General features: G+C 41.2%; 1 protein-coding gene across 2 annotated transcripts in view; it reads left to right on the top strand.

Moving 5' to 3' along the window:
• Positions 1–978: 978 nt before the first annotated feature.
• Positions 979–16,902, top strand: part of WDR48 (WD repeat domain 48) — a 30,256-nt gene continuing 14,332 nt past the window's right edge. The window contains exons 1-7 of one of the 2 annotated variants that reach the window (XM_051609495.1): positions 979–1,056; positions 9,035–9,175; positions 10,650–10,728; positions 11,018–11,100; positions 11,217–11,346; positions 15,520–15,608; positions 16,501–16,602. In XM_051609495.1, coding sequence (XP_051465455.1) covers positions 1,009–1,056; positions 9,035–9,175; positions 10,650–10,728; positions 11,018–11,100; positions 11,217–11,346; positions 15,520–15,608; positions 16,501–16,602 — 672 coding nt within the window. In that variant the 5' untranslated portion in view covers positions 979–1,008. Of the gene's footprint in view, positions 1,057–9,034; positions 9,176–10,649; positions 10,729–11,017; positions 11,101–11,216; positions 11,347–15,519; positions 15,609–16,500; positions 16,603–16,902 lie in introns of those variants that run through there. The other variant, XM_051609496.1, reaches the window with a different exon arrangement.

Genomic DNA, 16,902 nt, shown 5'->3' with positions numbered 1-16,902 from the left:
CCCAGTTCCCTCAGCCACTCCCTGTGTGTTCTCTAGACCTCTCACTGGTTTGGGGTCTCTCCTTTGGACCTGCTCCAGCACCTCAATGTCCTTCTCACAGTGAGGGTCCCAGAACAGCACACAGGGCTGGAGATGTGGCCTCACCAGCGCCGGGAACAGGGGCAGGATCACTTCCCTACTCCTGCTGCTCACACTGTTCCTGATGCAGGCCAGGATGGTGTTTGCCTCGGCCACCTGGGCACGCTGCTGGCTCAGGGTCACCCGGCTGCCCACCAGCACCCCCAGGTCCTCTTCTGCTGGGCAGCTTCCCAGCCACTCTGCCCCAAGCTTGTTGCTGTGACCAAAATGCAGGACCTCATACAACTGGCTTCTTGCCATCAATCCAGTCTGGATCCAGACTGGACCAGTCTGACCAGGTCCCTCTGCAGAGCCTTCCCACCCTCCGGGAGATCCAACGCTTCTATCCGGTTTGGTGCGTGCAAACTTGCTGAGGGTGCACTCGAACCCCTCATGATGGTTGATATCGAACAGGACTGACCCCAGAAGTGAGCCCCGAGGGGCACCACCGGCGGCAGGCTGACGGCTAGCCGTGCCACGGCTTACCACAACCCTCTGGGCTCTGAGGACTTCACCTCAGGCTCTCACCTGGAGCCCCTCAAGGCTGTCCCGCAGCGCTGGCTGCCTGAGCCCTGAGTAAAGCCCTGGAGAGGGGAATCAGTGACCTCGCACACCGCAAGGCGAGAAGGCACCCCCGCGAGCTGAAACACAGGCCGGGAGACCGACCCAAGGCGGGGCGGAGAGGAACCCAACCCCAGGGGGACAACATGGCGGCACCGCCCCTCCCGCCGTTCCCTTGGCAACGCCTCCCGCCAGGAGGAGGGGCGGGGCTTCCGGTCAGCCCCCCCCCTACCCCTCCCTCTCTCCCTCCCTCCCTCCCTCCCTCCCTTTCCATATTTCTTTCCCCCCCCCCCCCCTCCCGGAAATGACATCAGAGTGTCAACATGCAAGATGGCGGCGCATCATCGGCAGAACGCGGCGGGGCGGCGGAAAGTCCAGGTGAGGGGGAGGCCGGGCCCGCCCGGGGGCTGCGCGGCCACGCCGGGCTCTGGCAGGCCCAGGGGGAGGGTGGCGGCGAGGCGGGGCGCGGCCCGGGAGAGGGGCGGGGGCGGCGTCAGCGGGTGGGGGCCGGTGGCGGGGCGGGGGCCGGTGGCGGGGCTGGGGCCGGTGGCGGGGCTGGGGCCGGCTCCGGCTCCTCTCGGGGACGCTGCTTCTCCTCGCGGATGCCGCCGCCCGGCCCTGAGGGGCTGTGGCTGCTCTCAGCCGGGGCAGGCTGAGGGAGTGGGGGTTTCTGTAGCGACGCAGTCGCCTCTTTCCCTTTTCTAACTACGCTGAGGGGAAGGGGAGACACCCACACACACACACTCCCCCCCCCCACCCCCCCCTCCCCAGTCCCCACCGGCGCTCCCCCGCTTCCACTAACGTCCGTGGAAGGGGGTCGAGCGGCTGCTTCGGCCGCCGAGGGGGAGGAGGTGCTGCTCGCTGCCGAATAGGGTCAGGTTCCCCAGCCCGGGGGAGGCAAGAGCTGAACCGCCCCGCCTGTCTGCCCGTTCCAGCTCCGGTCAGCGTTTCTTAAAGGAAGACGGTGGCCTAATTAGTCTGGGTGTCAATTGGGTGTCGTCAAGAGACGGTCAGACCCCCGTGGTGTAGGCAGTACCCTGTTGTGGAGACTGGAATTACAGAAACGTGTGTAAAAAGTCAAGACTCTTTACAGTAAAAGTAAAGAGGATAGTTTCATTTTGGTCTTCAGCTTTCTTCATTCTTGTTTCTGATGCTACCAGCACGTTAAAACATTTCTACAGCTTTCAGCGTGGAAAAGTTTTAATGCTTTATCAATGTGCAAAGCTGCCTACCTCTAGTGGCAAGTGCAAATTTCAGGTGTATCTGTTCACTGTGATCAAAGGAGTCATTGATTAAGCCTGAAATAGCATGAGGATCTTTCCAAACAGAGATGGGTTTGATTTTTGACTGTTTCTTTTGCATCTTTCCGTTTTGCACAGAGGAAATGTGCACTTCTTTATAGCCCCCTAAGTGTTTTTCATGGTTAAGGTAGGTTCTCAATCAATACTGCACAAAGAATTCCCTTGCCCTTCCAAAAAGGCACCTACAAAGAATCCAAAATATAATCTTCCTTTATTGACTTCATTGCCTGTGCCATAAACAAGTTTTTGCAGGTTGCTTTTCTAAAGAGAAGGGTTTTATGATAATTAGATATTTCTTTGATGTAGTCCTACTTCTTGATGAAGGGTTATCTGGCTGAAAGCAGCATGCATCACAGAGTACCTTGTCCCCTTTTTTACTACTGCATTTCTTTTGCAAATATTGCTAAGCTCAAAAGCTTGTATTTACACCTGTTTTTGTGCTGGTTTATGGTGTCTTCTGCTTTCATTGTGTTATGTGATTTATTGTTTTTTCACTTCAGCTGTTGCTGCACTCAGCTGTGTCTCAGCCAGGACATTGGAAGTTTAGAACTCCTGGGTCAGACTAGAAGCCTATATAAAGCCTTGAGTAGAAGCTAGATATATTTTGCACTCTTTATTATTTCATCTGCTTGGTTAGAGACAGGATTTTTTGTTTTTCATGCCATGGAATTCTAAGTGGCTGTTGTAACCATCAGCTGCTGATGGAAAACTAAACCCACTAGTGCCTTATTTTGCTGAGCATTTCGGGTGCTGCTTTTGAGTCAGAGGGGGGAAAATTTCTCCTAAACATATGAGGCTGGGGAAGAAGCCTTTAAAAAAATACCTCTTGGGCATGGAGGAGCTCCATTCCCTACATGGCAGGGGAAGTGCCTGAAGTTTATGGAAATTGGAACTATTATTATCTTGGATGCACCTGTTTTACTGGTAAGCAGAACCATCCAAGGGAGTCAGTTTAGGGAGTTTCTGTATATAATTGTATGTTTATAAGGTTTTAATCAGAATATGTGTTTTAGGTCTTAAAATCAATTCTATGAGTTAAAAAAAAAAAAAGGGGAAGAAGCTTAATTATATAACTAAAGTCAGGCATTTGAAATGTCCAGCAGCAGGTTGCTGGTGTTTCTTAAGCTTAGCTGTGCATGTCTGAAGGCTGCAGTTGCAATGTTGTCTGATTTGGGAAGGGAATGGGGACACAGAGGTGTGACAGACACTGGGTGAAGAGGAACAGTTGGGAATGTTCTGTAGCTTTCAGCTGTGTTGCTGGGAGTTAAGTCAAGATGAAGCTGCTTTTCAGCAGGTGGCTTAAAGTAGCTGCCCCCAGAGTTAGTTGCTCTCCCAGACCTGCTGCCTGACCATGATAAATTTGCCCCCACACTCAAAATCTATTGACAGAACATGGGAATTTTGCCATAAGTGATTTGAATCAGCCTTGTTATTATAGAATTATTGAATGGATTTTGACTCATTTCTGTCTTCAGGTCTTGTACAGAATAAGATGTCTTTTTCATTGACTGTCATACTCATGCACTGATACTGCTTTATGACAGCAAGTAGAAAGTGAAACAAAGCTTTACATTTCAAAAATATTTCTGTTACTGATTTCTAATAGTACCACTTATTAAGTAATCACTAGATTTTTAGTCTGTAATTTATAGGTTACATAGAAATCATATTGTTTTAGATATAATAAATATAGAAAATATTTATTTAAAAATATTTGATATATAATACTGAAGGAAACACATAGCCTGTATGTTGATTCCATTGTAAAAGGATAAAGTTAACTTTTTAATGCCTTCCATTACTTTTATTCTAGGCTTGGAGTGCCTGATAAAAATTCAAATATGAGTATGTTCTCCATTTAAAAACCTATTTTAGGGGATACATCTGCTCTACCAAGATGCTAAGGCAATAGATTTCTTTTTTTCCTCTCGGTGGTTGACAGCTACTGCTCTCATTTTGTGATGCAATTCATGTCAGAGCTCATGGAATCCTTCCAGTGAGGTTGAGAAATACCAGTTTTTTCATTGCTCACAGTAGCATTTTGTGTCTTTGAATTTTTTTCTCTACTTGCAACCAAGGAGTGGGTGCCATCAGAACTTGGCTGTTCACTGCTTCCTCCACCGTGATGGTGTGATGGTATTTTGAAAAGCAAATTATACTCATCTATTAAGACAAAATCTGTTACAAGGCATGTCATGTACTAAGGGTAAGAAGGTTTCAGATCAGCTGATACACTCCTCCATGAAGGAGACACATCTTAGATTCTATATTCACTTGGCCTACTGTGCTGAAATGTATTTGTTGACAGTAGTTTATCTCTGAAGCTTTTAGATAGTCATTAAAATGATTAGTTCTGATCCATTTAGGTTACTGAATCCCATCAATTCTTTATAATGAGGATCCATTACCTTGTAATGTTTGTGCACTGCTGCAGTGATAGATTCTTACTTGTTATGGGAGTTTATAAAAGCTACAGCCATGTAAATGCAAAAGGCCTTGGTCATTATTAAATACCTCATATCCCACAAATCTTGCCTCTGCCAGACCTTCATGGCAATAAAACAACTATGCTCTATATCATAGTCATTATTATCTTTGTGGTTTGCAACTGACTTTGTGAATCAAGGCAAAGAGCAAAGCATAAGTGTCTTCTCAGTCTGCCCTGTTTGCAGTGAATGCCATTTGGTGCTTCAAGTCAGAACGTCCTGGTGACCTTCACAGTGCTCTCCAGCCAGAGCACAAGACCTTAACTGGGGCAATAAGGAAGCATGTGCTACTGGTCAGAGTTGGATTTTATCATAGCAATTTCTTCTCAGCCAAAAGCCTATTGCTTTTACACTGGTTAAATGCGTGTGCACACATTCTTGAATATATTGTTTATGTTGTTGTATTTGTTGTTAGTACTATACGTACTAACAGTTATTACATTTCTATACCCAGTGAGACTCAAATTAAAAAAAACTAAACAAAAAAACGCTTTCTGACCTTTTTTTCCCCAAGAATAGAAATATAACTAAAAGCCACATGTGTATTATCAGCAGCCTTTCTCTAATCATCATTTTGGGTTAGATGCTGTTCAAACTTTTGGGTTCAGTGAGCTTACCTGCCGTCCACCACCCTTACACAAGTGTCAGGTGTTTAAGTCAAGCTGCTGTTGCCTTTATTGATCCATGTTAAGTTCACTGTATTAAGAGACATTTCAACATCCTTTCAACAGATTTTATGGAACCCTAACTCGTCCTTCTGTGTTAATACCTAATTAATATCTTGAGTACAAGCCTGGATGCTTCTGGTGTTACACCTCTCTTTCTAAAAGGTTCCACGTGGTGTACAGCAAATGTCTTATGAGGTTATTTTTAGTTCAGCCACACATTTTGTGTGTTTTGTTCTAGTTTTTTAATATACAATAGGTTTATTTTGGTCTGAATGACTGGTTTGCAAGAGTGGACCATTTAACACTTTCTTTTCTGGATGAGAAAATGAATTTATTAAATATTTTTATGAAAGCAACTGACAGTTACTTAGATGTCACGAGACCTCAAATAGGAGGTGGGAGTGTCCTTTTTTGTGCTATAGTCTTAATTTTCCATTCATGTTACGTTCATGAAAAGTGGTTTGTCTTGGCCCTACCTACTGCTTAAATAGCAGTATTTATTTGAAATGTTAGAGTGGTATCCAATAAGCTTGCTGAGCACAAAATTTTCTTTTGTCTTAATTTTCTCTCTTTATGCTTAGTTTGGCTTGGAGTGACCTTAATCATTGAAAAACAGCTGTCACAGATTCTTTCCGTGACATGCAGAAAATAATCATTACCTATTCTTTATACCGTAGGGATTTATTTCCCTTCTTGCTCTTATATCTTGAATTTTGAAAACAGTTTATCAGGAAAGATACACTATTCCTTCTGTGGATGGAAAAGAAAATGTTGTACCACTTATTAAGTCTGAGGAGAGATGAGTAACCAGTTGAATTCTGTGAACAGTAGCAGGCACTGCTGAGCAATTTTGTGTCAAGGTTTTCTTTATTGTTTTGCCATTTTTTTTCATCCAGGCTGTTATGTATTTACACACACACGAAAGGCAGAGTAAGAAATAATATTTTAATATTTTTTAATTCAATTGTTACAGCAAAGTTACTTTGTCAAGTTTCTTTACAGAGGGAAGAAGGATGATGTTCTACTTAATGCTGAGCTGGTACTGAGATGTAGCATTTGCTCTTAGATCTACCACAGACACATTAACCCTGAAACAATATAACTCTGCTTTGTCTCAGTTCTCTTAACATATAAACAATACTTGCCAGGAGATGTTTGACTAGATAGCATGTGGAAGGTATTAAAAAGAACAAAGAGCAAATTAAATTTATCTTTCTGGGTGGTTGTGGGAAATGGTTGTCAGTCTTCCCCAGTCAGGTCTTTGAATGATGGAAAAACAGCCACCAGTTGAGCTCACAGCTGCAGTTTCAAGGTCTTCTAGATGGATAATAATTATGCAAAGTCCATAATAGAAAGAAGTGAAAATTATTTTACTACATCTAATGTCTGTGAGCTTTTTTCACTGCTAGTTTCTGTGTTAAGAGCAATGTTTAGTTCTCTGCTTTAGCAAGAAAATATTTTATTTGTTGCATTTTAAGAAATTATAGAATTACTTCTGTCAAGATTAATGCAGGAATATGGCAATTTCCACAGGCCTGTGAAATTGTCAGTCATATATGAAAAGTGCCTTATTTACTTGAGTAAGCCACCATTTGCTTTTTTGCATTTAAAAAATAGTTATTTATGGCTGATCTTTACTTGAATGCCTCTGAATTTAAAAAGTAATGTTATGATGAGCAAAAACCTCCTTAAAATGCTTAGGTGACTAACATAGCTTGACAGTCTTATTAATGAGTGGAATAAAGAGCTTTGCACTATACCTGAAAATACAACAAATATAGGGGTGACTGACAGAAAGGAACAAATCCAAACATTGAGGATTTGTCAAAAAATACCCAGCTAGCACTTTGGAGAAGCAAGAGGTCAAGGGCCCCTGCTCATCATGAGTCTCACACTATGTATTGAGAAGAGATTGTTCTCCCAAATAGCCAACACCAAATTTGATCTACTGACTTAGGTTTTGAATTCTTTTAGTTTGGGTCTTACCTGCTCACACTTTTATATTTAACTTGTATTTTTAACTGAATATTTTCATTGGCTTTATTCAAAGAGTGTGAACACAGTGTGGAGTTGATGGCCATCCCTTTCCCTTGTGTTCTGTATCACGTTAGACCAAATGTGGTTGTAACGTTCTTAATTTCAAGTAGTTTGGGTGGGTCTTCTAGCATTGTAGACATGGTATGATCAAACCCAGGTGAGGAGTTGCACATCTTGCTCTCTGCATCACAAAAAAACCCAAAAAAACCAAAAAAACAACAAACCCAAAAGATCAACTGTTTGAAGTGTTGTGATATAAAAACATGTGGTGAACTATGTCTTCTGTCAGTAGTGTCTCTGAAGCTGTGTGTGGGTGGAGACTTGAACATGGACAGCAAGACCGTTATGGATGAGTCTGGAATAGGAGAGAGAAACCGAGAGTGGTGGAAATTAGGACCTAGTTTGAAGCTGGGAGAAAGAGCTGCAACTCTATGAGAATTGAGTGGCTGACAAAGACTGAGCAAGAAGTGCTTTAAGAGCATTGGGACGTAGTGTAATGAGTGTAGTAAATGGGCTTGTGGAATGGTAATGGGGAGTGTTAGGGCAGAAGGATTTGGGAGGCTTTTAGTTTTCATCTTCCTTTGTTGGTCTATAGAGTTGTTGCAGCTGTTGGTAAAATGGACAGTAGGACTGCATGCATGCTTTCCAGAAACATCAGCTTTCCTCCTGTGCTGCATCAGAACAGGATGACTCATTTGAGCTGTTGCCCACAGTCACCAAATGGACCTATCAGTTCTTATGGTATAGAGTATGAGATGCTGTAAAATGTTTCTTCAATGATAAGGACCATTGAACATTTTGTTTAAATAGCGGGGTTTGTTTTATGTAACTGAGATCTGATCTGGAAAACATTTTCTTTATATGGCTATAATGCAGTTATTTGAGTGAAAAATTGCTTTCAGATATCTAGCCCGAGACTACTCCTTGAAAGCATTTTCAAAACACTGGTGCTTACGTACTCAAATTATACCTGCAGTGGGCAGATTGGATTATACCCAACCTAAAATTTTACCTTAATCCCATTTATATTTTACCAAAGCTGGGAAGGAGCAACAGCTGTCAGCTCCCCTTTCTTGACCTGTGAGAGCTTTACTAATAATGATGCATAAACCCTGTGATCAGGAGAAATTCTCTGAAGGAGCTGCAGTTCCTTATGTCATGTTTATTGAACAGTAATGATGGAGAATACTGAAGCCTTTGCAGTATGTCTCCTTAAATCTTCTTCTAGTGCTTCTGAAGAAAATGGTGAAATAACCTCTACACACCTTGCTGTCAAATACAGAAGGAAAGAAACTACAGGAATAAAGAGTAGTAAATATTTGTACTTATTCTATTGGAAAGTGGGTAGTTTTAAGAAATTGTTTAAAAATAATAATGATTTAAAAATAATAGAGACACTTGAAATAACTAGTTTGTCTGCAGTCTTTCAGAGCTTGGTAGTCCTTAGTGGCCATATCTTCTTCCTTGTGAGTCTGGGAAACATTGTCATCCCACCTACAGGAACTGAAACCTAGTTAGGAAGTGACACAAGCTCAGTCTGTTGTCTAAGATCACACAGAATATCTGCACAGAGCAGAGAACTGAGCTAAGGATTCTCTGGGTCTATGCCTGAGTTGTAGTGACTGTTTAATCCTTTGGGCTCCAGTTTTAGCACTGCTTGTATCTTCTCTATGATTCTTCCCCATTTTTGAGGGGGAAAAGACTGAGGTGGTGTTTGTAACTCTCAAGACTGACAGACTAACCTAATTCTTGTGAAGCTCTTAATATTTTCGGAGAACCTCACAAAAATGAAATTAGATGTTAGCATTTTATGGCCAAGTCAATATCTTAATACCATAATTGGATTTGCATTAATGTATTTTAGGTCTCCTATGTGATTAGAGATGAAGTGGAGAAATACAACCGGAATGGGGTAAATGCACTTCAGTTGGATCCAGCATTAAATAGACTCTTCACAGCAGGTCGAGACTCTATTATAAGGATATGGAGTGTCAATCAGCACAAGGTAAGTCAAGAGAGGATTGCTACATCTAAACCTACATTTTTCCAAGTGATCATTCTAGGAGGCTGCCTACTTGTGTGTATATATGTACTCTCTTGTAACAGCTGCCAATTATTATGGTAGAAAAATAATTTTGATGTTGCTCATATTGTAACAAAATATGTGGGATTTTACCAATCTGCTGAAGGAAAAAAGGTGAACATAGAATGATGTAATTTCCAGTGATAAAGGAGACATAAAAACAGTCATTGGGGCTGTGTGTATTCTGTTAGTTACGAACGTACATTTTGGTGGATTGTTAACTTTGGTCAAGGAGTATTTTCTATATTCTGATATTCTGGGAGAATCTCGGGTTGTCTTCTTCCCTTTATTGTTGACCCTGATTTAAAGGAAAAAAGGAAATACTGATCTACAAGTACTTGGCAACCTGTGCCAGTGCTCAGGCACCCTCACAGTCAAAAAGTGTTTCCTGATGTTCAGAGGGAACCTCCTCTGTTTCAGTTTGTGCCCATGGCCTGTGGTCCTGCCACTTGCCACCACTGAAAAGACCCTCTCTCTCCCCTTTTTACACTTTCCCTTCAGGTATTTGTATACATTGATGAGGTCCAACACCCCTCCAGCGCCTTCTTCAACAGTCCCAACTCATTCAGCCTTTCTTTATAGGAGAGTTGCTCCAGTCCTTTCATCATTTTCATGGTGCTTCACTGGACTCTCTCTCCACTGTGTCCATGTCTGTCTTGTTCTGGGGAGCCCAGATGTGGAACAGTGGTTCCAGATGTGCCTCCCCTGGTGCTAAGCAGAGGAGAAGGATCACTTTTCTTGACCTGCTGGCTATGCTTTACCTAACTCAGCCCAGGATACCATCACCATCTTTGTCTCAGGGGCACATTGCTGGTTTATGTTCATCTTGGTATCCACCAAGATGCCCAGGTCCTTTTCTGCCAAGCTGCTTTCCAGGTGCATGGCCCCCAGTGCATACTGGTATATGGGTCCTGCTAAGCAGAAGGCCAGTGTTTGGAACTGGAGCAGATTACTGGAAACCATTGCTTCCATGTGGAAGGTGCAGAATGTAAAACTTCATTAAGTTTATTACTTGGAGAAATGCTGAGAGGTCACTGGATTGTGTTTTGTTTTGCTCTTCTTCACAACATGACAGGGCCAATCCCTTCAATGAAAACCATGAGCTTGGCAGTCACTGTTGTTTTGTTTGTAAGTTTCTGTGATACAAAACCAAAGAGTTCAAGGTGAAATGAAACATTAAATGAAATTTTGAGTTTAAAGTATGTGGGAATTTGTATTTTGTGATATCTTACATAGTTGCATAGTTCTTTTGTTTTTCAGACAAAAAAAAAGTCTGAAATAGTGACTTGGAGCACGTTGATCCATTTGAAGGTGGCAGCAAATACCACAACATGATCTGATAGTCACCATCTTTTCCATTTGTGAAGAGATCTTATTTTTTTTTATTTATTTACAGCAAGACCCTTATATAGCATCTATGGAACATCACACAGATTGGGTAAATGATATTGTGCTCTGCTGCAATGGTAAAACTTGTAAGTACTTAAATGTTTGAAAGCTACAGTATTTAGAAATTATGTATAAAAGTATATGATCTACTGCTTTAATTATTTTCCATTTCCTTTTAGCACATAAAATGAATTTCTGGGATGTAGATTGTACATCTGCTAAATAATGTATGGAGGTGTTTTACTGAAAAATAAAATGTTCAGTTATGATATGATTATTTTAATCTTTTTGAAAAGAAAATGAAGGAGCAGTATGAATGTGCTCTAAAGTAATAAATGGTCCATTGAAGTTTACTCTTTATTCTTTCCAATTTAGTGATATCTGCTTCTTCAGATACTACTGTTAAAGTGTGGAATGCACACAAGGGATTTTGCATGTCAACACTAAGGACACATAAGGTAAAAAAACATGATCTGTAAGTACTACATGTTATTCTCCACAGTCTCTTAAACATTAACATGTAGACTTCCAATGGATAACATTGTTGATTCATGCTGTATTTACTTTATTGTAGGATTATGTGAAAGCTTTAGCATATGCAAAAGATAAAGAACTGGTGGCATCTGCTGGGCTGGACAGACAGATATTCCTCTGGGATGTAAATACTCTAACAGCACTGACTGCCTCAAATAACACCGTAACAAGTAGGTACTCAGGGAGGGGAGGCAAACGAAACACGTTGTATTGAGTAGAATAATCTGTGAGATCAATTTAAGACTGTAGATAACCAGTTTCTGTGTGTACATTAAAAATCTTACAGTGGTTTTAATATGTACTCATTAAAATTATGTGATAGCTGAAAAGCTAGAGCACCCAACAGTCATGGCACTTAGAACAGAGGATAGGTCTCTCTGAACATTTTTTTCCAAAGTGAAATGTGTTGGTGTTCTCTGAAAGGTGACAGAGTTCTAGGTTTAGAAGCTCTTTGCTCCTCAACTGACCTGTTCTATAAATTTTCCCTTAGGCTATTTGTCAGTACATTTTATGGGTATTATAATTTGGTTGGATTATGGTGGGTTTTATTTTACTTTTTTGTTTATATAGATACTGTAAAAAATGCAGTACCTCTCCTAAAGCAGAACTTGGTACTTTTATCTAGTCTGTGTGCCAGAATAATAAAGTTAGTAGATAAACTTGGATTAAAAAAAATGCAAAGTGATACTAAGCACTAAGTGCACCCTCAGCAACTTTGATGGTGACACCAAGCTGCGTGGTGTGGTTGACACCCTAGCGGGAAGGGATGCCACCCAGAGGGACCTTGACAGGCTGGAGAGGTGGGTCTGTGCCAACCTCATGAAGTTCAACAAGGCCAAGTACAAGGTTGTGCACATGGGCTGGGGCAGCCCCAAGCACAAATAGAGATTGGGCAGAGAATGGATTGACAACAGCCTTGAGAAACCCCTGAGGGTGCTGGCTGATGAGAAGCTCGACATGAGCTGGCAATGTGCGCTTGCAGCCCAGAAAGCAGCTGTGTCTTGGGCTGCATGAAAAGAAGTGTGGCCAGCAGGTCAAGGTAGATGATTCTCCCCCTCTTCTCCACACTCATGAGACCCCACCTGGAGTGCTGTGTCCAGTTCTGGTGCCCTCAGTACGGGAAAGACATGGAGCTGTTGGAGGGGGTCCACAGGATGACCACAAAGATGATCAGAGGGCTGGAGCAGCTCTGCTCTGGAGACAGGCTGAGACAGTTGGGGTTCTTCACCTAGAGAAGAGAAGGCTCCAGGGAGAACTTAAAGCACTCCCAGTATCTGAAGGGGCTACAGGAAAGCTGAGGAGGGACTCTTTACAAGGGCTTGAAGTGATAGGATGCATGATGATGGTTTTAAGCTGGAAGAGGGTAGATTTAAGTTAGACATTAGGAAAAAATTGTTTAGTGTGAGGATGGTGAGACACTGGCACAGGTTTCCCAGAGAAGCTGTGTAAGTGCCATCCCTGGAGGTGTTCAAGGCCAGGCTGGATGAGGCTTGGAGCGATGTGGTCTGGTGGGAGGTGTCCCTGCCCATGCAGAGGAGCTGAAACTGAGTGATCTATAAGATCCCTTCCAACTCAAACCATTCTAGGATTCTGTGATGTGATAAGCACTAGTTACATATGAGGATAGCCTGCTAGTGAGATCTCATTCACTAGTTAGAGATTAGAAGGGGAAACTGTCTGTAGGCTTATCAGGGTTAATCCTTAATGTCATCGTACTTTGAAAAGTGTTCTATCCTGCATCTCTATCCCAGTAAGGACATTACCTTCTGAGATCTTTCCCCATAGAGCAGTTCCAGTGCTGTTTGCTTAGAATAGTCAAGATAGAGCTGGTTAAATTTCTCTTCCTGGAAGTACAACAGCAGTCTTCAAATTCAGTTAGATTAAATTAATTGAGCGAATAACACAAATCTTACTTATTATCATCCTGGTTTTTATTGCCTATTTTCCAATATATTGTTATAGAAAGAGATCTAGTTTGACCACAGTGTGTTTTGGTGCTTGTAGGAAGGTTGGAAAAACAGTGTTTTAAGTGACTGTGATCTTTTGTTCTACACTTAGTGTTTGATAAATGTTGAAACAGCAGCAGAGTCTCAGGTTCATTCTGTGGGGAATGAACTTCTTGCTACACTGCCACACTTGGATTTTCTAAATAAGACTGCTTGCTTCCTCATTCATATGTTAGGAATGACTCAAGAAGGGTCTGCAAAAGGAAAATTTGGAATTGGCACAAAAGACTTTTAAGAAATGTTGGGAATATGTAATCCTGTATAAAAGACGCAGACATGGAGTGGTTTCAGTGTGTTTTTTTGAATTAGACTTTGGGCTAATTCTGAAAGGTGTTTTAATTTTAGGGGTTTGGTTGCTTCTAAAACTAAAGGTGCATCTGGTGGGCAGAACTATCAGTTTTTCACAGGACTTCTAAAGTTCAATGTAGCCTTATGCTGGCATGTCTCTGTAGCCTTCAGAAGAGATGACTTTGAGCTGTGCTGGCCTGCAGGATAGTGTTGGGATAGCCCATGACTACACATAGCTAAATAGACTTTCCTTCTATCTCCCAGAAGTTTTCTTGCCCTGAAAATAGAATTATTTCATCACCAAACTTTGATGGTAACTCTAAGTTATGCTATCTTCTGCTTGAATAGGGAGTTCTTGAAAAAAAATAATTCATTTTCTGGCTCCCAGGAAAAAAAACTTTGGGTAGAAAAAAAAAGATTTATTGAACACTGCATCAGTAATGCACAATCTAAATGATTCAAGTGAATCATAAGTAGGAGACAGGGAGTACTGAGGAGCTGATGCTTGTTTTGAGCCCAAGATCAAATGGAAGTGGAGGCATTACCTCTAAGATGACAGAAATAAATTTGCATTTCTAGAGTTAAAACAATAATGCTTCACAAGAGGAGGGGGAAGGGAAACTAGGGAGAGTTGTTTTTCTTTCTAGTACTCCCATTTACCGGTGTTTCTATTAGGAAGAACACAGTTTATGTCCTTAAAGAAGCTGGTTTTCCTCATTCCTTTCAAACAATATTGATTTCTCAATGTGCAAATGAGGAATGTTAGTAAACATGACTTTCCTACCTAATTACAGGGAAGCAGCAACATGAAAAGGAACCCTGTATTTAAAGAATCTTTTAGTCAGCATAGCCATAATTTAAATTAAGTGGAGAGATTTTGCTTTTGAGTGATAGTCCCTTCCAGAAGAGGGTGTAGTTGAGCTTTGCTTTTGTTCTTGCATAAATTTTGCTTGTGTACACTGAAGTTTCTCCCATTCCTGATCTTCAGCTTGTGATAACTGTACATTATCCTTTCATACATTATCATGGTTGTTGAACAGTGTGCTAACCTTCACGAATTTTCAGTTCACCTTTTTATCTTCAACTGTTCTCTGGGGGACACTGGTAGACTACCACTTTATTTTGGCTACAAATAATAGATTTCATTTGAAAGGTCACATTTGGATAGCTGTAGCTAGTGGATAAGAGGACCCTGAAGTAAAGCTGCATAGTTCTTCACTGTGGCAAAATGTTTATGATATTGGGTCACAAATACCGTGTTAGAAACTTCTTTCCATAATATACATAGATCATATTATGAAGCTTCCCTTTTTGCTGGCAATACATTTTGTTGCTATTCTCAGCCTTTTTGGCTACTGATTGAATGGTTTTGAGGCTTGATGAAATGCCTGATGGTGCTCTCTGAATAGATTATTTTCCCTCACTGTGTCTGTGCTTTTCCCTCTTGAGGGCTTGTTACTTAAATCTATCTAAAAGTAGATTAGCCTTGTTGGTACAGAATTCCTCAACTCTGATGGTAGTTGTGATGCTAAGGAGTTGCCATGTGGTTTTCCCAAACAAAGGCAGCATCCCTGCTCAAGTAACACCTTTCAACACTGCAGTGTAACTTAAGTAATCACCTCTGCTGAACTAAAAGAGCCTTCAACATATAATGTAGAATTTTACTGCTCAGGTTGGAAAAAAAATCTCCACACTTAAATCGAAATACTGTGTATAAGAACACACAGAAGTATCAATCTCTAGTAAGTACCTCAGGAGTCCTGGCACTGAATTGTGGTACCTAAAGGGCACCAGGATTGTAATGATCATAAGTCTGAGGGGTTACTTTATGTTTTTTAGCAGCAGATTAAGAATCAGGGTGAGGTTTTCCTGGCAATATACTGGTTTGTAGTCTTTCTGTTTTTTTAAAGCGACTCTTTATATGGGGCAAAGTGGCACTATTTTCATGGATCAAAGGGTATTAAAATCCCATAAAATACTGTTTCTGAGTGAGTATGTTTTTCAAATGACATCACTGAAAGGGGAAATGTCAATTTTATTTTACAATAGCTTCTTCCCTGAGTGGGAACAAAGACTCTATCTACAGCCTTGCGATGAATCAAATGGGAACAGTTATTGTATCAGGGTCCACTGAAAAGGTAAGCAAAAATCTGGTAAGGCTCATTCCAGTTGCATTCAAATGTTAGTATAAAGAGACAGTTTCATTCATTTTCACTGTCATGTCTGTAGCAGCTTTTTTGTTTTTAATAGTGAAGGTAGACCCTGTTTTGTAAATAGGAGTATAGGTATGGGATACAAATACCTGCCTCAGTCTGAAGATGTGTGTGTGTCCATATGGCTTAAATACACAGAAGAAGCAATCAGAATATCTTGTTTAACCCTCTCACTATCAGGGATTGTTACATTTCCCCACAAGAGCTCTAACTTTGGGGGCATATTTCTCTGATGATCATAAAAACAAAAGCAGTTGCCACAGATGAGCAAGAAGTGGTACCAGCAATTTGTAAGACCCCTGCAGGAGGTGGGAAATGAAGTGAACTCATGAAGTTCAAGTGTTCCCAAGAGATAGCCCATGCTCTTTGTTGTAAAGGAAAGTGAAACACCCTAAAGTCCCCTGCAAATTTGGGTTTTTTTACCTAATTTAACCTTGAGAGAATTTTATTTTCAATATAATATAAAAATGAAAATACAATACACCAGCAAAACATCTGAGAGGATTCTCAGAATTTTTTTTTAACCTACCTCACACTATCCTGTTCCAGTCACTTCCATTCTTTAATTTCTTCAGAAGACAGAAAAAGCCAGAATAAATGAAATTAAAATCAAGCAAAGAAAACCACATCTGATACTTAGAGATACATAAGCTCTAGTTATGTCTGTGTTGTTCTAATGAAGTATGTTTTTGGTGATGGATGTCTGCATGTTTGAAGTAAGGATCAGTTTATGTGGAAGGGCATGATTTTCTGTAGAGAAAATGCAGTGGTGGGAAGAATAATGTTCATACCAGTTATCCAATGTCTGTTTATGTAGGTTCTAAGGGTGTGGGATCCAAGAACTTGTGCAAAACTAATGAAACTCAAAGGGCACACGGACAATGTAAAAGCTTTGCTGTTGAACAGAGATGGCACCCAGGTATGTGCTTTAACTTGAAACAAAGGCATTTTACAGAAGGCAGAAATGTCTTTATCCTTTTTCAGTATAATTATTTGGTGTCAGAGATGACTGAAGGTAGTTTAACAAGTATTTTACAGACACTTAGTGATAAAGGGAGGGAGGCTGGTGGGTGAAAGCTCTGGGTTATTAAAGGTCTTGGCATAGAGAGGGGTGGTTTACATAAAATTACTCAGGTTTCACAACAATGCTCTTGATTTCCCACCCACCTAGGTAGGGAAGGAGAGAAAGAAAAGAGAGAGACTTTACTGGAGTGAAAAC

The sequence above is a fragment of the Apus apus genome, chromosome 2 (assembly GCF_020740795.1).
Source record: "Apus apus isolate bApuApu2 chromosome 2, bApuApu2.pri.cur, whole genome shotgun sequence".
Taxonomy (NCBI): Eukaryota; Metazoa; Chordata; class Aves; order Apodiformes; family Apodidae; genus Apus; species Apus apus.
This window is presented reverse-complemented; position numbering and strand designations above follow the sequence as displayed.